The sequence below is a fragment of the Ruditapes philippinarum genome, unplaced genomic scaffold (genome assembly GCF_026571515.1).
Source record: "Ruditapes philippinarum isolate M1 unplaced genomic scaffold, ASM2657151v2 ctg59_1_1_1_1, whole genome shotgun sequence".
NCBI classification, from domain to species: domain Eukaryota; kingdom Metazoa; phylum Mollusca; class Bivalvia; order Venerida; family Veneridae; genus Ruditapes; species Ruditapes philippinarum.
The window spans coordinates 146,833-170,395 of NW_026861752.1; the positions used below are offsets into that span (position 1 = coordinate 146,833).

The following is a 23,563-nucleotide window of genomic DNA, read 5'->3' on the forward strand; positions in this document are numbered from 1 at the left end:
TTGTTAGACTCTTATGTCATGAGATGTCCCATTTTCACTTTAGAAATATTAGGTTCAAGTCACATTAGGGATAGAATTCCGACAGAATGCACTGATAAGGAAGAATAACCTGACAGCATGCCGCGTGTTTTTTTTTCCCACGTATATGCTCACATGGCTAAATGAGCCGCGTCACGACAAAACCAACATAATGCGCTTGCGACCAGCATGGATCCAGACCAGCCTGCGCATCCGCGCAGTATGATCAGGATCCATTTTTTTCGCTTACAAACCGTATAACAAGTAGAGGCAGTGATAGCGAACAGAGGCTGGTCTGGATCCATGCTGGTCGCAAACCCATTATGTTGGTTTTGTCATGACGCGGCTCAAATAGTATGTATAAAAAATGGCCAGCACCCCGTGTTGAATTAGGGATGTTGTACTTTATCATTATCTCTCATGTACAGACTCAGTCAAACCGAGTCTGCAACTTTTCTGTAATTTTGTTGAATTTAATGCTTCAGAGGGATCACTTTTTTCCAGATACATGTATTTTAATAACACTTGCACAGTTTTTTCTTGTTGTTGTTGTTTTTCTAATTTTATTTTTTTAAATCGGTCAATATCAATTTTGAGGAAATTAAGATGAAAAATAAGTCATTAGTTATTAGTCAGTATAAGACTTGGCCTGGCTGTAAACCGGCGGCAAAGACAAATTCTTTCGGTTCCAGCAGGGTAAGGCGATATTCCTTTTTATCAGCATTCAAACCACGTTTAAGAGCTGATTAAACCAATATCCTTTAAAAACATTTAGTTTATCTCTTCTTAGAATATTACTGTTTTCATTTTAAATATTGTCTATAATATTCATCATAATCATTAATAATTTTATTGATCATTAAATGTGTTAAATGCCCTTAAACACAATAAAAATGAGCCGTGTCATGACAAAACCAACATAATGGGTTTGCGACCAGCATGGATCCAGACTGATCAGGATCCATGCTGTTCGCTTACAAACCCTATAACAAGTAGATAAACTGATAGCGAAAAGCATGGATCCTGATCAGACTGCGCGGATGCGCAGGCTGGTCTGGATCCATGCTGGTCGCAAACCCATTATGTTGGTTTTGTCGTGACGCGGCTCATATAATCATATACACTGTATGTCAGATATTTCACCATCTTTCGAAATCATTAAACATACTTAATAAAGATATTTTTCGCTTTTTAACATTTTAGATAGGCTTTGAAGATTTATTGCAAAGGATATGAAAGAAAAATCGAGCAGTACAACATTTATCAATTGAGTCAACCACATCGTATAATTATAAAGGTATACTTTTATTTGAAAATAAGATCACTTATTTCCGAAACTTTTGGTTTGATCCCTTTGGATTGGCAGTAAATTTACACCTTTCTAGTCTGGTCCTCTGGAGAAATGTTATCTATCTGCAAAAAAGAATTTTCGACGAGTGCTGCCAACCTGACCTATAGTGCGGTCATGTTTCTCTTAAAATATCCCTGTAATATAATTTCTGTGACTCGATTTCGCCGACATTATCAACGTTTACGTATTCATGTATTTTAGATTTAACAAATTTACAGTTTACAGCTTCTTACTACTGCGACCCTGAAAGAATCGCTTACACTTATACGTAAAACAACACGTTTCACCACTGCTGTATCCAATACATCTCAGCTAAAACAAGTCACGGCCACTCACTTGATAAAATAATAAAATTATAAAATGAAGCGTAATTCGCCTTTTCGTTTGCGAAAAAGGAATAAACCGCAATTGAATATTATCATTAATAATTTCGTTAATAAATCTGGTTATTATTATCTTACAAACGATATAGTATTATCACTATCATCACAACAATCAGCAACATAATTAGTCTGATTTCTATAGCATAGTGTCATTATCATCATTATCGTTTCTATAATAAATTCTCTGATGAAAATGAAGGTGATCATCACCATTACTTACATTATCATCATCATCATCAGTAACATAGCTATCATCGTGCACCATTATTATCATCATCATCATCATAACCATCATTACAACTATCATCATCACAACTTTCATCAATAGAAGTACAATAATCATCATTTTCATTTTAATATCATCACCATAACTACCAGCAGTATTTTCATAGTCACCATCATCACGACGTCTACCACAGCCTGTGATGTTGTTAGTGGTAGCTTCATCATCGTTACATCATTACACGAGCGCTGCCGTTATCAACATCATTATCATCATCATCATCATCATCATTCGCATCATCATCATCATTATCATCAATATCCTTACTATCATTATCATTTACGTTGAAAGTCCTGATAACATTAAAAATTATTTAATACATGTATAATAATGAAACACATGTAGAACATTAATATGCATTTATCATTTAATGAAATGTTAATTTTTTTTAATTCTAAGTCTTAAAAGGAGTTAAAAGATGTTCTATTTTTTTCTTATATAATGTTAAGATACATGTAATAACAAGTTCCTCGTTGACAACGAGTAGATAGATTACAATTATACATGATATTTCTATATATTTGAGGTTAGACACTAGTTTCGTAATCTTCAAATTTACAGGGTAGTTGATCGGAAGCATGCGTACTTAATAAAAAAAAGCTCTACTCGTTGCCATTTCTAGATATATTAAGTGAACCAGTTTTTTTATGATTTTTTTTCGGAGACTAAATAAAGTAATAAAAATGCTACAATATCGTGCGTATGCTAAACTGTAAGATCGGTAACTTTGCAGAATCCCTCCTATATAACGTTGTGGATCTGTAAAAAAATGTACGTAAATGTACATGTAATAGAGTAGTTTTATTGACGTAAATCGTTTATACGAAAAACAAATATTTTCTCTTGCTTCTTATTCAATATTTGTACAGTAGTTGCCTATAAAACCTTTAAAACTTTTGTGCTTGTATAAATATAGTTGTTCTAAATAAAGCCATGTCAAATACAAAACTTTTAACTGTTTACTTTATACCGAAAACACTTGAGGGCATTATCATAAATAAATTGCTTACTTTAAAAGCCGCCTTATAAATTGAGTTTTTGGCTTACATTCATTTCTTTCATAACAGGGTTTCTTTTGCCAAAAAATCGCTATTTAAAATTCAAGTCAGTTTTGTATTTGAATGCGATAGGTCTTTACATTTTAATATTACATTTTGACTTCTTGAAACAGTAACAAAATGAAATGTCATGCCCACATCTAAAGACGAATCTAGATTTCATTTTTATTTTTAAGAAAAAAAAACACATAACTTAAAATATATACGTGAATTGCTGTATAATAATTTGTCAAACTGTAGAAGTTTAAAAGAAGTTTTATTCAGCAAATTGTCAGTTTATGGCCATTTTAACTGTAAATAATCAATCATTGGGTTAGATAGAAGATAGGGAAATCTGTGAAATAAAGAAGCAATGAACCAAGATCAAGCCGAGGTGATATATAATTCAACTTGTCCCTATATCTCATATTATAAAAAATATATAGGAAAATCCAAATTGTCCGCTTTGCATTATATCAAACGAATAGAAGCATATTGAACTTTTAAATATAACAAATATAAAGTATGATTAATTACATTTTAATATTGTGTGCAAATTAAATATTAGTTTGTTAAATAATATTTGAATATTTTTGCATATATTTTCCAATTTATGTATAACAAACTTTAATACATGTATCATTAGTAATGAATTTCAAAAGTGACATTTTATATCGCAAAAGTGTGTTAAAAGCCCTGTTTAAGATCTTATGAATATTTTTGAAAAGGGACATTCATTTTTAAAAACATATGTAACCTATTACAGTTTGCCTTTAGCTAAGCCTCTTATCCTGCCCTGATTGAAACTGATTAATTTCTCGTTTACATGATATGAATTATCGCACTTAACAATTCAAACAGTATTGATCTGTTTCACTTTCTTTCGAACGTACTTAAAGCATTTGCAAACATAGCTATACACTATTGATAATGTAGTCTATAACAGACATTAAATAAACAGCGCTGACATTCTGTTTGTATCACTCGGGGCATTTATGAGTTTTCTAAACATGATTCCCGGTGATTTGTTCAGAACAAAAAAGAAACCACGGGTAAACAGACGCGGAGATAGGGATAAATCGAATGTGAGCGCAGAACAGGAACTATGGCCAATTATATTTACAAGTCATCAAAGAACTGATGATCCGATTGAAACTGGAAATGATAATATCAATAAACGTGTAGATGAATCAACAAATGTATTTGTTAATCAATCATCGACTTCAAAGAAGAGCGAATTAAAACATCCTATTTGGTTGCAAAGTTTAGGCGATGGTGATAAGGATAAAAAGATTGAGGATAATTCATTAAGTAAATTTCATAGTGTTAATGAATTTGATAACTTAAATGTCAGTAATGAGTCAGCCCAAGAAAGCGTTACTAAATCAACACACTGGAGATCTCGATCTAGAGAAAGTTTAATTACAGAAAAGGAAGAAAAACTAGAAAGACTAACTTATCAAGATTTTGATTTCTCTTATATACCTTCTTGGCTGTGCTCGGATGATGAAACAGACATGGAGGTGTCTAGTTTAAAATCGTTTAATCTACTAACATCAAAATATTCTAAAAGCTTATCGGATTTAAGAAACGCGGGAACAGTAAATGTACCTAAAAAGAATAAGGTAGTCAGTGAAAACGGTGATAAATTCAATCATCAAAAGATTGAAAACGAATATTTTAAATTGAAAAAGCGCTTAAGTATAGAAAGTGGCGAGAAACATAGAAACAATGATACCTATGCGGACGTACATGCAAGTCAGCGGACAAACCTTTCGGACACGCACGTGCCTAATTATCGGGAATTACTCGAATCAGACGAACTTGGAATTAATCACTTTAGGAAACATGTAAAAAATGTGAAAGCATCAAGTAAGAAGTTTCGGCGGGCATTGAAGACTAACGACGCAACACGGAGCAGGCCCGCTCCCCCTAGGAGAAAATTGTTTAATATTAAACCTGTGTATGAACGAAGACACTCAGAGGATGCTCTAGGTTTTACACCAACAGGATTGTCGTGATCTATATTCTACACAAGTGTTTAATTTAAATTATATTTATATTATTATACCAGTTCCAAACTACATCGTATATTTATCTAATATGTATTCGTTTTCGTAAATTTTAAAGATTCAGTTATGAAATATATATAAATATCATAAAGATCTATTACTTTCTATTTATTTTATTTATGCTTTTCAAGATACAATCTTACATGTGCTAAGCAAATATAATTCATACTTTTACTAATGTCGAATTTATGTTCCCTTTTCTGTGGCAATAGTGCTTTTTTAACAGTGTGTTTATAATACAAGTACATACAGAGGAACAAAAAAGTGCCATCGCTGACGCTGACCACTTAGCCTTTAGTCAAATGTCAGCAACATATATCAGTACAGACAAAAATCACGGTCTGCTCTATTCACTACTCAGTCAGATCTTGTTTTAAAATTCTCTTTGAAAATGGTGAATGTGAAATATTGGCAAATCCAGTTAAAATATATAGCGCGGTAAAGGTTATGAAAAAGGTTTAAGAGCGACCATTAATCCCTTAAGTTGAATAAACAGAACAGTAAACTTTCTATTTATGGAAAGATTACTTTCTACATAATTTAAACATGAAAGGTCGGACTTTCTTGAGATTATATTTCTTTCTAATTTCATTTTGTTTAATGAAATGTGAAAACTAATAACAAAAATATATCTTCATTTTGTAAAAAAAAATGTTACTTTATAGCTTGAAAGAAAAGAAAAAAACCTGTTAAGAACATTACTTTTCTAATAATGTTGTATATACACTGTGGATCAAAGTTTATATTTTCCTTAAAAATCAATTTCTATGATTTAAAATTCATAAGGAAACTATGCATGGTTTGATTAATTGCTACTTATTGAGTAGGGCAAAGTAACAATTTCTCACGAAAGCTAACTAAGGATGTAAAATATCGACATATAACAACATTGATTAAAGATTGTAATAAGTTAATACATATACTTAATTTTCGAGGGGCAAGTTAAAATCATATAAAAGTTAGACAAAAAAAAGAACTAAAATATTTATCCAATTTAATCAATCAAACAAATAGAATGATCTTTACCAGCAATAACATTTGAACTGTTATAAAAATGAAAGAAAATAATTTACAATGGATAAATACTTCATGTGAATGTTTTATGTTAAAGGTTTATAACAAGTTAACTGTTTATAACATATAACAACCATTAATGCATAGATATAAATTGCGAATGTACACATTACAAAAATATATAAATAGCATACTTGACTTTTTACAGACCAAAATTCAATTTAGATGCAATATCATATTGTAAACTCATTAGAAGTAAACACTATTCTAATACATGTACTTGCATTCCATTTTTTATGCTAATATATAAACTATCGATGAAATTTTAATTACTATCACTATCGATGAAATTTTACTTACTATCAATCTACGACAGAATCATCAACAACTATTTTATATAAAATTTGAATTCATGTCTTGCTGAGTATCAAAGTCAATTTATAAATATATGCAGAACTATTTGATCAAAAGTGTACACGAACTGACATCACAAAATTAGTGTTTCATTATGTAAAACGATTTCATACTAAATTAACACTTTTAGTTGATATTGAGTTATTTTACAAAAGCAATAAACAATAAGAAAAGTGATAATAAACACAATGACACTCATGTATGATTGCATAGATGTGTTGTTTGACAGTCATTCGTCATTTTTTTTTTCTCATTACCTATCTTAGTAAACTGTATATCCTTCGTACAATGAATAAATAAATAAATAAATAAAAACCAGAACATATAAACATTACATAATCTAAACTAGAATGATAATACTGAATAGTTTCAACTGTATAAAGTGGTTAACATTAACAATGAAATGCCATTGCTCGTTTTGTTTTGTGAAAGACGATATTGTCTGAAAACATTAGTCCTTGCGATATAATTAAGTAATTACCCATAACTATGATTAGGTAAATAGTAAATCGATATAAACAATCAATGATCTGTATACCCGACAGTGCTCCATTCTGCACTTAGTTACACTATATGACATTAAACGATTTTCAATCATCTGTCTTGTCAATTTTGTACTGTGCTACATTATATGATGTTTAACGATTTTCAGTCATACTACATGTATTTTGGACTATTTCATAAATTACAGAACAATGCAGAGTCTAATTACAACATAATGCATGCCTAACGACTTGTTTATTCAATACACATCGATCGTGGTGATAGTATGTTAAATGTGCAATCTGTTTTTGGACTTGCGTGCAAGCATTAAAAATTCTTGTGTCTTTGATTCCGTCATTTCCGACTTCCAGAGTTGATATTACATTAAATAATATCAGAGTAAATAATCAGTAATCTTGTGCATAATTAGACAAAAGATGACATTCACTTATTTCTCCTGCAAAAACAAATTATTCCCACGAATCTCCCAAAGACGGAGTAAACTGATCCGCAGCAACCATCCCCGCACACTGGTAATCGTTCAACAACAGTTTGTGCTACTCCACTTTTCCGTTTATCTTTTTTGAAGTATTTCAAAACTTCATACTGTTCTCCTAGTTGGGCAAATTTGTCTGGTGTCTGTCCCAATCCATCGGTTACATTACGAAGGTCAGGATATTCTTGACATAAGAAAATAACCATTTCCAGTTGACCATGATATGAGGCGATATGTAGGAGCGTGTGACCGTCATTCGTCTTCGTCATAGGATCAAGGCCCAATGTACAAAGATATTGCAAGACATCAATGTAACCTCCACACACTGAGTAATGTAAAGCGTTGCAACCAAATTCATCGCAAATTTTGATCATGTCTGGGTACGAGGAACATATGAATTTTACCATTTCTAATTTCCCTGCAACTGCAGCCTTTAACAATAAAGTGCTACCATTAGAGGTAACTGCCAAAGGTTCTAGACCTTGCTCTATGACAAACTTAAGAAGGTCCAGATTTCCACTACCTGCACCATAATGAGCGACATCGTGTCCGGTATTATCAAGTTTATGAAGCAGTTCAGGATATTTATTGCATATATGTTTCACTGCATCTAACTTTCCATCAAATGCAGCAAGATGAAGAATTGTACTTCCTGACGTCGTTGTAGCAAAAGGATCTTGTCCTTTGGACAGTAGATAGTCTAGAACTTCCATGAATCCTCCCCTTGCAGCATAGTGTGTAGCAAGAGCTGCATTTGCGTCCTTCATACACACTATATCAGCATGTTTGTCACAAATGTATTTCACGATGTTCATTCGGCCATTGTAAGCTGCTATATGGAGAATAGTCTGGTTTTCGTTCGTAGTAGGAATAGAACCCTCTCTTATGGATAGAATGTGGATTAAAATATCTAAATGGCCCTCTTGTGCTGCAAAGTGAATAGCCAAATAAGACCGAACGTTTACTATCTCGAACATCTCTGGGCAGTGATCGCTTATATACTTCACCATATTAAGCTTGCCACTAAATGCTGCCTCGTGTAAAATTGTACTTCCGTCTTCAGACAAAGCTGCAGGATCAGCTCCGCTTCGTATCAGAAAATCTAAAATTTCTACAGATCCACCCAGGGCAGCAGCATGGCAGCATGAGTAGCCATTATTACTTCGGGAATGAAGCATTTTTGGAAAATTAGTAGCAAGATATTTCATTACTTCATTTCGGCAGTAGTAGCAAGCTTCATGCAGAAGTGTACAACCATCTCTGCTGCAAATATGTGGATCGATATGATTGTCTAATAGATATTCCAACGTCTTGATATTTCCACTAGCTGCAGCATCGTGTGCAGGGGTATTACCATCATTATCTACATACTTAATACATTCCGGATACTTAGTACAAAGATGACGAACAAGTTGAAAATTGCCATTAAACGCGGCAATATGCAACAAAGATCGCCCATCGATTGTTCGGATATTTTTATCTGTACCTCTCCTGAAGAAGAAATCAACTGTTTCCGTTTGTCCACTCTTTGCAGAGAGGTGAACTGGTAAAAACGAATCGTCATTTTGTATAGTAATAATTCCTGGGTAGGTGTCCATTAGGTAGTCAAGAATCGAAACGTGGCCATTGAAGGCAGCCAAATGAAATATTGTATTTCCACCCTGCACCTTTAATGTGGCACTTGCTCCGTGTGTAACAACATGTTTTAGGATGTCAAAATTTCCTTCTCTAGCTGCATAATGTGCAACAGTGAATCCATGGTGGTCGGTTACCTCAACCATGTCTGGAACAAGTGAAACTATATGTTTCACAAGGTTTAATCTTCCGTGGATTGCTGCTATGTCTAAAACTGTCACGTCTAGTTTTGTCTGAGCCTTAAGATCAAGACCTAGGTCAAGTAGAAAATCAAATATTTCTACACTTCCACCTTTGGCCGCAAAATGTAGTAAAGTACGTCCTTCCGAATCTTTCTTACGAAGTAATGCTGTGACAAGGTCTTGGCCCAACTGAGTCAGCAGATACTTAACTATATCGGTGTTAGCAGAAGCACACGCTGACGGCACAATAGCTGCCATTGAGTTTCGAAACGGACCAGCTGGATTTAAAACTATTGTAAATAGTTCTGTGTCCCCAGTATCGATGGCGGCTTGAACAATACTACTTTCGTTTCCGGCATACAGTTTTGAATACCTTGTCAATAAAGACTTGTTTCTATCACGAATTGCCTCTTCAATCGTTCTAGCTAATTGGCTTTGAAACTCCATAGCAATACCAGTTTGTGTGACAGCTGTGTATACGTTGCACAGCAGATCATATTGTCCACATCTTATCAGATAAACTGATAGAGGAGTCGTTGTCATGTCTTCTTGGAAGAAAAACTGGGGACCAATCGTTGACATCACTTTTTCTGCAAACTGCTCATTTCTCCACATATGAGATGACGCAACATCTTTAAAGACAGATGCCTTTTTTGATTCTATTGCTGAACTGAATTTTGATGCTATTACATTAAGGTGAGACTGCAATAGATTAATTGTTACTTTAATATCGTTGTGAGCATTTCTATCCTCCTCTGTTTGTTCGTGGTTTGGTACCTTAAACGTGATAGAGTTAACTGCATGGACAGGAAGAAGATCTAAGATGTCATCAAATTTACAACGAGTTATGTCACGTAAAACTGCCATATAAACAAGACGGTGTTTGAATGTATAGTACAATCTACTTGCATCCTTTACAACCAAATTCAATTCAGCCAGTGTTTCAAATGAATCTAAAACGTCTGCATAAGTGCATTTTGCATGTTTGAAAAGTTCCAAAAGTTTCAAAAACACTGTTTTATCAGTGTTGGGAAGGCCAGCAATTTTAAATCCATTTTCAAGTAATAACATGAGCAACAGACCAGTATATGCAGCGAAATTGTTTTCACGTATCTCCGAAATTAACTCTGATATATTCTTAAAGGGATCTTTAAACAATGTTTCTATATCTCTAGATCCCATAAAACTACAAACAATTGGAAATCCAACAAACTGGTTATCAAACTCTGAACATATATCATACAGACTGTCTTTAATGCTATATAGTTTTTGCTTATTTTGGCTAATATTTGGTATCAGGCTAACTTGTTCCTTTGCCGTTAGTCTAAACGCATCTGATTCCAAGTCAATGCGAGTTATTCCCCTTATGAATGGGATGCCTGGACCATTTTCTACGTCCATTGCACAATCGAAAACACAGTTTTCAGCTGTTAGAATGAAGAATGCCTGTTTTCTTTCTAGTAACGCCTTCGTCAATTTTTCAGTTCGTCTCCACCCGCCAACATGGTTGTTGTTCAAACCTAGGCAGTCGTCTAGCAAAACGACAACGTCTGTTGAACTGTTTTCCAGCACTGTTATATCATATGGAGAACAAGCAATAACTGGGTGGAAGTTTGGGTGTGCATCAATGAGATTATTCATTATGTTAAGGGCAGTATGGGTTTTACCACTACCTAGTTTTCCTGTAAGTAACACTGTCTTGTGCGCCTGTACAACTTGCATAGCAGCATCAAATGCGCGTGACTTTCTTTCTTTCTCGTACGACGAAACTTTTTCTCTGTGACTGTTTAATACTTTTCTAGCATATTCTGCAAATGATATATTTTTAGGAATGGCATTCAGAATATAGGCAATTTCCTTAATATCTAAAATATCCCTCAAATTAATTAATAAAATAAACGGTTTATTTTATAAAAAATCAGTACATTTATAAGTGTGTTTGAATGTGTCATAATTGAAAATGATTTATTACTTAATATAAAAAGATAGACATACCTATCATGTCCCGTAATGTTGAAACATCATTGTCGTTTTGTATCTGACCTGTGGAAAAAGGTATAGCAAATTATAGGTACAAAGTGAGAGCCAAACTTTTAATTGGCAATTTTAAAGGAATCACAAGGCTATAAAAACTAACCTTCATTAGAGGCTTTCCAAATCTAAAAAGCGGTGAAAACAAAAGGTTTAAGACACAAAATCATCCAAAACTGAAACAGAAGTAACATAATAAATTTGTTTAAATTCCTTCTTTAGAAATGCAGACATAAGTTTTAAAAGTTTAAATAATGGCGTTTGATCATGATAAATGATGTGACAGATAGTTCACCAATTAGTAAGATTTTGGATAAAAACAAATAACTTTTGCGAAATATTTTGTAAGCATATATATATAAGGCATAATGGGCCTTTGATTTATCTGTAAATATGGAATGAATGATAAATGTCACTATAATCCTGATATCTTACTTTTCAGAACGTTTTTTGTTGTATATATTTCTTCTTCTTCCAAGATTTGCATTCTAGATCCTTGTTGTATTCTTGATCCCTCTGAAATGTTGTAATGAATAAGATATTACATGTACTTCGAAATTACAATTATAATTATATACATTTTTCAGTCGTGTTGGTACATGTTCATGGAAATAGAAAAGCAAACATCACAGTGAACATCTAACGTGGAATGACAAATAATATTAGATCAATAAAGGGACTAAGAATTATTACAAATGAGGAAGCACTCTTAGCCAAAGGTAACTGGTTCTACTACTTGGATGTCCGCCAGTGGCTGAATTAATTAACCCCACTGGGTGACCCTGGCGTCGCCCGCTAAATGATTACCTATCAATTAAACCGAACATCTTTGGCGGCCTTAAAAGTGTTTCATTCTTTTAATTTTCTATGTCATATATTACATTAATGGCTTAAATATAGTATGAACAATATTATTATATTATAAATTGTATAAATTAATACACATGTAGTTCATTTATTAGATAATAAAATATAATATTACGCCTGGAAACCAATGGTCTAGTGGTCTTTCCTTCTTCACTGTTACTTTGTAGACTGAGCGCACTTGCAGGTCGTTTAGTCAATAACTCAGTTTTATCTAAAAGAGGATCATTTTATATACAGTGCAAATTATGTTTCTTTTGGTTTACATACCTTTATTTATATATAAAAATAAACAGTTATGATTATGTAATAGGGAGTTTGGATATACCTTCATTATTCAAAATAAATTTCTAATAACATAAGTCTGAAGCATGCATTCTTAACAGTGCTTACGTACATGCACATGTTTACAAGATTGAAACTTGTCTAGGGGAGATAACTAGAGGCAGAATTAAAGCAGCGTTTAATGTACCTTAGATTCCCTTCAAAGTTAATCAGAAAACGTGCATAGGAAGTTAACAATCAAAAAGGTTTTCAACATTCCTCTTAACATTTTTAACAAAATCTTTATAATCACTGGATATATCATTTTCTTTAGTACCATTTACGGCAATATTTTTATAAGAACATGTAAGGAAGGTTTTTGTGTCAAGTTGTGTTACGAAAAACTTACTTCTTGTCACAAGGACACTTTTCTTTGTCGGTTTCTGCTTTATTGGAGACTCCATTCTTGTATTACTGGTGTCTTCTTCTGCTATAACATCAGTATCCAGTAGAGGTTTCGTAGAATATGTGACTACATCTGAGTTTGCTGCAACTGATAAAAATAATGCAAATAATATGTATTTATATAACACTTGTACAGGACAAACATATAGGTGCGGCTAATTTTAAAAGCGTGTACATTTTTTCTGCAATGAAAGAAGGAAAAAGACATTTTAATGAACAACTATGTATTTTTCCAACCAAAATTACGGTTCTTTTATGAACTATTATCATGAAACCTATTTCGTTATATTTGAATTGACAAGTTAATAGTTCAAATTTAAATTGTGGTAAAATGCATGAATGGTTTAGAAAAAAGAAATGACCGCTGTTTTTCAATGTAAAGCAATGTAAAAAGAATTTCATATTTAAAGGTGAGGCCACAAAAAACACACTGAACAATAATGCTTACGTTTCTGATCTCCATGTCTAGTATCAGATAGCTCATACGGCGAAGGACCGCGGTTTCCCTGTGCAATATTATCCATTTTGCGAATTCTTAAAGAATCCAACCTCCTTTACATTTATGAAAGACAACAAAACAGCATTTCTTTAAGTTTAGCGTAAAACGATAAAAGGATTGAATTGTTTGATTTTATAATCTCACAGTTAATGAAATGTCGGGAATGACTGCTCTTTCATTTTCGCTGGAAAGAAATTATTTATGAATCTTAAATAAACTCAGTGTTAAAAAAAACATCGTGTTACAAACCCTATAACAAGTAGAGAAATTGACAGCGAACAGCATGGATCCTAATCAGACTGCGCAGATGCGCAGGCTGGTCTGGATCCATGCTGGTCGCAAATGCATTATGCATTATGACACGGCTCAAATTATTTATGAATCTTAAATAAACAGAGTGTTTGCATTCATAAAATGGTTAAATGATATAATACGTAAACTATCTAGACCATCAATGCCTTGGGTTCGAATACTGCTAGAGATATTGGATTCTTTCATATGAGAAAACTATTCAGCTAACTTACTGAAGGTCAAAAGTTCTCCACAGATACCTATATCGGGCCTGGAATAATCTAGGGAGGGGTACACGAGGCCTTCCTCCACCAGAAAATAATTTTTGAAAGCTACCATATGACCTTAAAACTGCCTGTGTGACTTTTAAACCCAATCAAAACATTAAAAAAATATTTAAGAAAATGAATAAAAAACATGTCATCGTGTTTTAGATAAAATATATGAAAAAATAAACCTACTTGTGATTAGGTTAACATGTCCTTCCATACTACGTGAAAGTTTTAACTCTTCCTAATAGCTTCTAAAATATTGGAACCGATAGAGCAAGTTAACCCTACAAAGATTTTTTAATAATTGTTTTGTTTTTGGTCTTTCACATGAATAGATCATGCATTTTATATCAGATTAAACAGTATTATGATACAATTGATTTTTATTCCGTTTTTGCATTTGTTTAACAGACACCAATATCTGCTATTTAAAGACTAATCAAATCATATTGTCCGACTGACTGAATTACAAAAGGATTGCGCGCCGCCCTATTGGCAGTGAAAGAAAGTAATATTTTACTTCATTGTTTAAACTTAATTGTGCTTAATCAGATCATTCCCACTACAGCCAGGTTCAGTTAGTGCAGGGAAAACTATTATCTTAAAAGCTACACATTGACAATCTCTACGCAAATCTTTAAAATGTAAAGGATTTTATATTCATTTATTAATTCTTATAGCTTCACAACATCGAATGTCTACTTGATTTCGATAAGCTATGAGTGCGCACGCGTGTAGTTAGTTCAATTTGTATCTTAGCCTATTGTAAACAATGTAAATAATATTTAATTATGGACATATGTATAGAGACAAACATGAGTGTTTGTAAAACTATTAACCACTTATAACCACTGAAATAACAGCTACAGTTCTAAGGTTGCTTTGGAAACTCTTTTCCGACACAATAACTCTTTAACCACAATTGCAAACATGCCTTAAAAGTATCAACCAACTGAACCCTACACTTTACAGAAGGAAATGTGCACCGTCTGAAAAATAATACAATAACAATTCAGATCAAATTTCAATAATTTGCGTCATTTTTTTTCTCTTTTGTGCGAAAGTTTTTGTTTAACCTATTTAATTTCAAAATAATTACTTCTTACGAAAATATCCAATTTGTTTCGATATTAAAACAAAGCTCAATAATTGGCATGATTAAAGACATGGTAATTAAGTTGATGACTCCGGAGATACGGATTTGGTCTCGTATTTTCAACGGGCTTAGATGGCATCTGGTAAAACGGGTGGAATAAACGTTCACAACTGTTCTAGTTTCCAAGTTATAAGGTTGCTTATATAAATGTATATAGTGGTGGTTTTTGTAGTTTACCATTCTGATCACGACCACCTTTAATAAAACAGAGCACAGTTCCGCCACCACGTCGTTCAAGGATAGCTGTCAAGAGGTTTACCAGTACTTAGACTAAGTGAGTTCACTTTGGCAATGAACAGAGGTACATTGGAAATGACTAAATGACCGTTCAAAGGATCACAACGAAAGTGACATGTCCCGCTCGGCAATTGAACACGGGTCGCTTGATTCACAGACCAACGATCTATCATTTGAGTCAACCGGACGAGTCAAATACTGGTTTCTTAAGTACCCACCAATATGGTAAGAAAGAAAGAAAGAAAGAAAGAAAGAAAAGAAAAGAAAAGAAAGAAAATAAGAAATTTACTGATAAAAATTCATCATAATATTGAATAAATAGTTAAAAAATGGGTGAGTGCGTTATAGTGATCAGTGATTGATTGAGTGAGTGAGTGATTGATTGATTGATTGATTGATTGAGTGAGTGAGTGAGTGGGTGGGTGTTTGATTTGGTGAGTGAGTGAGTGAGTGGTGAGTGAGTTGGTGAGTGAGTGAGTGAGTGAGTGAGTTGGTGAGTGAGTGAGTGAGTGAGTGAGTGAGTGAATGAGTGAGTGAGTGAGTGAGTGAGTGAGTGAGTGAGTGAGTGAGTGAGAATACTAAAAAGTCATTTGACGGATCTACTACTTTACAAAATTAATTATGTTAACCTTAATATTTAGATTGCACCATGTTTGGATTCTAGAAACATTATCACCCCACGAAGCTTTCTTTTTTATAAGACAAGTGTATAAAAGTTTAGAATACACCTGGGACCAAAAATATTTTTTTTTATCCCTGAATACACTAACGCACAGAGAAGTCTGTATTTCAAGTACAGTGTATATACACTTAACAAATCTTATAACTGTGCACGTATAAAAATCAAATTTTCTCAGATACTAATAAAGATAGGTCTCTGAAATTTTAACCAAATATAGTACAGATATGTGCAATGTTGGGTATCGATTTTTATAAAATGCGTGTTTATAATGGGTGCAAAAAGGTCTAAATATCTTGATTTCACTAAAATACAAACATAAAACATAGGATCACCGATAGGGTATAATACTACAATGAATTCCAGGGCATTATGTCACTGTGATTTTAATATTTGTTTATTGAATTTAAGTAAAGACTGGTTTATGTCGATCTCCGTTACGCGTTGTACCCAGTTACTAAAAGCAATGCAAACACGATATTTTCATTAATATGAAAGTACCAAGAAAGTTTGTTTTTAGTTTTAAAGTAAAATCTTAGTCAATATGTTTATTTGAGAAAATATTATGCAAATTTATTTTCAAAATGGGCGCCCGAAATGCAAATTCCCTTGCGTAAAACTTCTAGACGGCCATTTTTCTTTCAATTGCAAAAATTCTGCATTAAATTTATGTTTTTTGGATTCTTTATTTTAATAGAATCCTTGATGGTCAATAATAACTTCATTTAGCGCCAACCTGTCATCCTCGCGTGCACTTTGTTGTTTATGTACATGTCACGGATGAACGCACACAACAAAAATAACAGTTATTTCTGAATATAGCATTTTAAAAATAAACCATTCAAACGATGAATTCCAAAATTTGGGTAAAAAATGTCAAGTAATAACAAGAGGGCCATGATGGCCCTGAGGTCGCTCACCTGTATATAGGCCCCCCCACCCCCGGGCCAATTTTTACCCAAGGGCTTTTATTTGTTTATTTGAACAGACTTGGTAGACACCCATAAGAAGATGTTTCATGCTAAACATCTAAGTTCTAGCTCATTGGCTTTTTTAAAAGAAGATTTTTAAAGTTTTTACTATACACATATAGTTAAAAACAATGTCACCCCTGGGGCAGGGCCAGTTTTGACCCCCGGGTGTTTATTTGAACAAACTTTGTAGATATTTACTAAAAGATGTTTCATGCTTAATATCTAAACTCTAGCTATTTGGGTTTTTCCAAAGAAGATTTTTAAGTTTTTGCTATACACATATAAGGAAAATCAATGACCCCCCCCCCCCGGGCGGGGCCAGTTTTGACCCCAGGGCTTTTATTTGAACATACTTGGTAGACACCCATTAGAACATGTTTCATGCTAAATATCTAAGCTCTAGCTCTTTGAGTTCTTTAATAGAAGATTTTTTAAGTTTTTACTATATGCATATAGGGAAAATCAATGACCCCCTGGGGCGGGGCCAATTTTGACCCCAGAGCTTTTATTTGAACAAACTTGGTAGACACTCATTAGAAGATGTTTCATGCTAAATATCTTAGCTCTAGCTCTTTGGGTTCTTTAAAAGAAGATTTTTTAAGTTTTTTACTATATGCATATAGGGAAAATCTATGACCCCCTGGGGCAGGGTCAACTTTGACCCCAGGGCTTTTATTTGAACAAACTTGGTAGACATTCACTAGAAGATGTTTCATGCCAAATATCTAAGCTCTAGCTCTTATGGTTCTTTAAAAGAAGATTTTTTTAAGTTTTTACCATATGCATATAGGGAAAATCAATGACCCCTGGGGCGGGGCCAATTTTGACCCCAGGGCTTTAATTTGAACAAACTTGGTAGACACTCACTAGAAGATGTTTCATGCTTAATATCTTAGCTCTAGCTCTTTGGGTTCTTTAAAAGAAGATTTTTTAAGTTTTTACTATATGCATATTGGGAAAATCAATGACCCCCTGGGTCGGGGCCAATTTTGACCCCAGGGCTTTTATTTGAACAAACTTGGTAGACATCCACTAGAAGATGTTTCATGCCAAATATCTAAGCTCTAGCTCTTACGGTTCTTTAAAAGAAGATTTTTTAAGTTTTTACTATATGCATATAGGGAAAATCAATGACCCCTGGGGCGGGGCCAATTTTGACCCCAGGGCTTTTATTTGAACAAACTTGGTAGACACTCACTAGAAGATGTTTCATGCCAAATATCTAAGCTCTAGCTCTTATGGTTTTTTAAAAGAAGATATTTAAAGTTTTTTCTTTTGGTTGCCATGGCAACCAGAGTTCTGCATGGAATTAAATTCTTTGAACAATTTTTAAAGGTGACCACCAAAGGAACATTCCTGTGAAGTTTGGATGAAATTGGCTCAGTGGTTTATGAGGAGATGTCATTTAAAGCAAAAGTTTACGGACGGACGGACGACGGACGGACGGACGGACGACGGACGGACGCCGGACGAAAAGCGATCACAAAAGCTCATCCTGTCACTTTGTGACAGGTGAGCTAAAAAAGTTATTCACATTTAAAAACTGCACAGTTATAAGTTTTGTTAAGTGTACATGTGTCCTCTATTTATAATGCCAGTAATGTGGCAATTCATGACGTAAGAAATTTAGAATACACCATGGCCAGATTGTACAGTCAACACTCCCAAGCAAAACATAAGCCCTCTTATGAAATAGTCATCTTTGATTAAAATCCTGATACAAACGTCAAATTGACACTTAAAAATTAACGCAATAAACATGACGACAACGATATGAATATTGATTCGTTAACTTACAGGGGAAGTAACTCCCAAAAATTCACGAGGATGAATTTTAAGACTAGAAAAAATGACCAATTTAAAGGTCACAAAGGCAAGATTTTCCGGAAGAAATTGTATAGCTCGAAGCGAAATAATCGGAACATCATCGATGAGGAAATCGAACAGCTTCAGGAAAAGTTAAACGCGGTAAATTTTCTTTTACTTAAGTGAACTGTTTTCGGATATTGTCTTATTGATTTTTCCGGATAAGATAAAATTAAGATAGACGAGCAGACTGTATTTGGATGAATTTAAGAAAGAAGGAAAAAAATCATTCAGTATATGAATATAGTAAATCTATAATGGTATAACAAACTTACATAGATGTTCAAGTTCTTTGGATACTTTGACACACGGATGTATTAAATCAGATAGATTAATCTGAGCAGTTTATTGCTTGTCCATTCAACAGGAGACCAGGATGTGGACTGAGGGAATACTGGGACGTCCCATCTCACCAAGGTCAAACACCACTATATTTCGGTTAGGTCAGTGACCACCACACTCCTCCCCGTCCTATTTGAAAAGGCTGGCTGCCAGATAAGACCTTTTTAGTATCTAATCCAGCACTCAATACGAGCCTATTGAATGATTTCCTGGATCCTTACCAGTACTGGTACTGTACCCTGCTCTGGTACAAGTACCAAATAGGTGATTATCATAAACCAATCACCTGAGCAGCTCAGCTATGACTTGATCAGCTGAGCAGCCCCACTAGGACTTACTCAATTACCTGAGCAGCCGACTATGCAGAATTCTACGACTCACTCAATCACCTTAGCAGCCCACGATGCAGAATTCTACGACTCACTCATTAACCTGAGCAGCCCACTGGAATTTATTAGAATGAATTGTCACCAGTAGCACCCTGGGAAGAATTAACCAACATCAGTCTCTAACAATCACCAACAAACATAAAACCTCCTTCAGGTCTAATTGATTCACTGAAGACTTATCTCTTACTACTGTCAAAACACTCTAACCCACTCATGCACTGGTTCACACTCAGATGCAAGGATATGCAGCTTATATCTAGAGACTACCGCAACACCTATCACATATACCAGCTTAACAGCATGAGCATCCTGAGGATTATACCCCAATCCTCAATATAAGACCTTATCTGGAAAATAAACGATCCAAACTCAGATTTATATTCAATAACCAACAAGAAGTAATCTTCACCCACAAGCTGTGAAACCACATTAAATAACCACACTGAATCATAAATCTCCAGTCTTATATTCTTATACCTCCCAAAAAGACAACACATTTCCTTTGATAACTGTTATAACTCTGACATTATTTCAAGAGCTCAACCTAACAGATAGCATCATGACAATTACTACTTCAGTTCTGCAAGATGCTCATTCTATTTCTGCCATAAGAAACCCCCAACCACGCAATCCAATATTGTACTAACATTTGTAATGATCACTATTAATAGACGCCTGCATCCAAATAGATCCCATACAAACTGTCATATAAATTGCTTGTCGGCCTAACAAGCAACCTACCAAATGACATTATAGGTCATCTAGCTTAGTAGAGACGGGAACTGCGTGCTTGAAGACCCCCTACATAGCAGTGAACTTAACTGACCAGATGCATCTTGCTTGTCTATATGGGAGCTAACCCTCTCTTAATGGTGACTATATTGTTACCAAACATCTCAGTTCTGGGACTTAGATTTCTGAAAATAACACCAGAATGGACTCTAGGGCCTTTTGAAACATAATCACCAATAAGCACGCAACTCATTATTACTAAGATGATTCCTAGATAATGAGCTTACACTCCTTGGATTCGTTCCCAAGGTTCCTAATTACCAAGACTGATTGTAACACACTCAATGACAGATGCGATTTTAACCTGAAACCCGTAGATTTTGGTTCCTTCCCTGGCAGGCTTCCCAAGACCCTTAGTGACCCAAGTGATCTTTTACTTGCCAATAGCACCACATCTACATCGTCAATAAAGGATCCCCCAATTCATGGGCCATCATATACTAATTGACACCTACCGCAAGGCAATTTACCCCAAATCGATTTCCCACATGGTAGTACCAGACATTACACCATTTTACCATGATTACGATTTGTTCTGGGCCCCAAATCGATTTCCCACATGGTACTAGACATTACATCATTTTACCATGATTACGATTTGATCTGTGCTGCAGCAACTTACACCGGGATAGATCCTTCAACCATCCCGCCAAATTACCTTGTGGCTCCCAAAACCAATAAACCACCTTATATGAGTGATCAGTCTATGGTATGCAATCAGCTAAACTACCAGATAAATTAAATTACCCCATGGTAGTTCTTCTCTGATTAACCACCAGATAAATTTAATTACCCCAATGACGGTTCCTATCTGCAGCTACCCTCACCCCAACCAGTACTAACTGGTAAGAGGCAGGCTTTTATTCCCCAAGACTTATTCCAACTACAAGGAATTTCCCTCAAGTTGATTTCCTACATGGCACCCTGGATCCAAACACTATGTTTACAACCTGATTTTCCTCAGATCGATATCCTACATTTTATTCTATCCAATTCCCTTCCCCCCTTTGAGATTAGAAGAACCACATATCAGAATAAACATGATATCGACCCAACCTTGTAGCCTTAAAACACCTAAAAGCATTTTATAAACTTTTAGGGCTACCCTTTGACCTTAGCCTAATCAACTGTGAAAGCCTTCTCAAACTTATCTTCAAGTTCCTCAATAGCCTCTATCACAGTTTCCCAAGTCACAGAAGAGTTATCTTCATCAGAATGAACTTCATAACTATCAGTACTGACTGAAGAAACCCTCTTTCCTTCACACCTTTCACTGCGTTTGCTCCTACCAAAAATGGCCTCATGGCTCTGTTGGTACTTATGGACCAATAATTTGGCTTGTTCGACCGTGGATGGATCATGCATGTAAACATGGAACCCAGCTTGTTGGTCTAATAAACCATGGCAAAACCTACTTATAACCTGACTTGTTATAAATTGGGCACATACCCCCCTGAAAGGCTTTATCGGCTAAGGCACGTAACCTGTCTGCAAAATCATCAAGAGATTCGCCCGGGTTTTGAAAAGCTTGATAAAATTGCCCTTGAGCTGCCTCTGGTGAGATTTGGTCACCAAACCGAGCCTCCAGTTTATCGTATAAAGAAGCATACGATTGCACTTCACCACTATTATGTAAAATTACATAATAATCTAAAGCTTTGCCCTCTAACGTCAAGCACAACGCACACAGTTTATCCTCATTTGACCACTGGCACATCTCAGCATATCTGGAAAACTTAAAAATGAAAGCTTCCCAACTGCCATTGCCATCAAATGTTAAATTCGTGGGCATTTTATCTAACGATAGTCTTGACCTGGCTGTTACAGGATAAACTGGTTCCCATCCCCCATGAGATAATGGCTCAAACTCATTATCCCCCAATGAGGTGGTCCCCTGTTCTTTCCATAGAGACCGCTCAAGCCCAAAATCAGCAGGAATAGCCTGGGGAACCCTAGGTGTGGTAAACATATGCCCATTATACCCCATGCTATCCCCACCCATCACAGGTCTACCTTCTCTACGCCCAAATACTGAAGTGCTTTTCACCCCAGCTGACCCTCTGGCCACATCAGGCTTTACTGCCCCAGGCTTTGGTTCTGAAAAGTCTAAAAATGACTGATCCAAGGACCTAAATGACTTATCCAAGGACCTAAATGACTTATCCAAGGACCTAAATGACTTATCCAAGGACCCTTCCCCTTTAAAAGCTTCAGTATGATGCTCTAAAGCCTCCTTTTTCCTAGGGAATTCTTCCAAAACCTCATTTGGTGAAAAATCTATCATATCTAATTCCTCACCCGTAAACTTTTTACAACATATTGCAGACAATATGTCGCCTGTGATATCACCGCCAGCCCCCCTTATAGATAGGAGAATAGCAGCAACCTTCTTACTAACCCCCGGAATTTTAACCAACTCGTCCTCAGAAGCAAAATTAATCGCAACCTTAGATTTATTGGTGTGGGGGCCTTTTGTGTCTGACCTATCCATCGCCATTGCCATATTAATAATTACTTATTACAATATTTTTATTACAAATAATTAAAAATATCAGGCAATTACAGGTCATGCAAAGTACCACTTACCGTTACTGTAAACCAATTTCCGAAATAAAATTTATTTTATTCCACACACCTGCACAATACTACAATATTGTGCCTTACAGTAACTATAATAAGCAATATTAAAAAAAAAAATATCGCTCTTTGAATTATGCAATATAAAAAATATCACACCTCTTTCTGTCTGAAAATAAGCAATATTATGAAAATATCACTCTTAAAAATTCCTCTGCAATTTCCTTTCAAATTGCTAGGCTTTGGGGACAACAATAGAAGAAAAAAAAAAATATGATACCGGTATCAAATATCCTAACTAGAAACCACAATGGTACAAAAACCTAAGTGGGTCCGAAGACTGGTAGCGTCTTAAAAATACAGGCCGCAGCTAGAATTGAATCACCGCTGCCACCATTATAGTAAATCTATAATGGTATAACAAACTTACATAGATGTTCAAGTTCTTTGGATACTTTGACACACGGATGTAATCAGATAGATTAATCTGAGCAGTT

At 34.7% G+C, this 23,563-nt stretch overlaps 2 protein-coding genes across 2 annotated transcripts in view; one reads left to right on the forward strand and one right to left on the reverse strand.

Annotated features, from left to right (window-relative positions):
* Positions 1-5,357: 5,357 nt before the first annotated feature.
* Positions 5,358-14,367, reverse strand: LOC132716690 (uncharacterized). Its single transcript, XM_060700011.1, has 7 exons — positions 14,244-14,367; positions 13,441-13,544; positions 12,937-13,080; positions 12,382-12,477; positions 11,835-11,915; positions 11,364-11,411; positions 5,358-11,176 (listed from the first exon to the last, which is right to left on the reverse strand). Exons 2-7 carry the CDS (start codon positions 13,514-13,516, stop codon positions 7,500-7,502), a joined length of 4,122 nt encoding a protein of 1,373 aa, XP_060555994.1. The 5' UTR covers positions 13,517-13,544; positions 14,244-14,367; the 3' UTR covers positions 5,358-7,499.
* A 4,536-nt stretch (positions 14,368-18,903) lies between these two features.
* LOC132716692 (probable ATP-dependent RNA helicase DDX10) overlaps positions 18,904-23,563 on the forward strand; it is a 29,384-nt gene continuing 24,724 nt past the window's right edge. The window contains exon 1 of the mRNA XM_060700015.1: positions 18,904-19,068. Coding sequence (XP_060555998.1) covers positions 18,928-19,068 — 141 coding nt within the window. The 5' untranslated portion in view covers positions 18,904-18,927. The remainder of the gene's footprint in view (positions 19,069-23,563) is intronic.

What these genes read in the sequence shown, in the direction of transcription:
- LOC132716690 (XM_060700011.1), bottom strand. Translation starts at nt 13,516, where the DNA reads ATGGATAATATTGCACAGGGAAACCGCGGTCCTTCGCCGTATGAGCTA. An exon ending in TAGACATGGAGATCAGAAAC is followed by an intron (nt 13,081 to 13,440) that starts GTAAGCATTATT and finishes TATTTTTATCAG; the next exon opens with TTGCAGCAAACTCAGATGTA. An exon ending in TAGACCATTGGTTTCCAGGC is followed by an intron (nt 11,916 to 12,381) that starts GTAATATTATAT and finishes ACAACATTTCAG; the next exon opens with AGGGATCAAGAATACAACAA.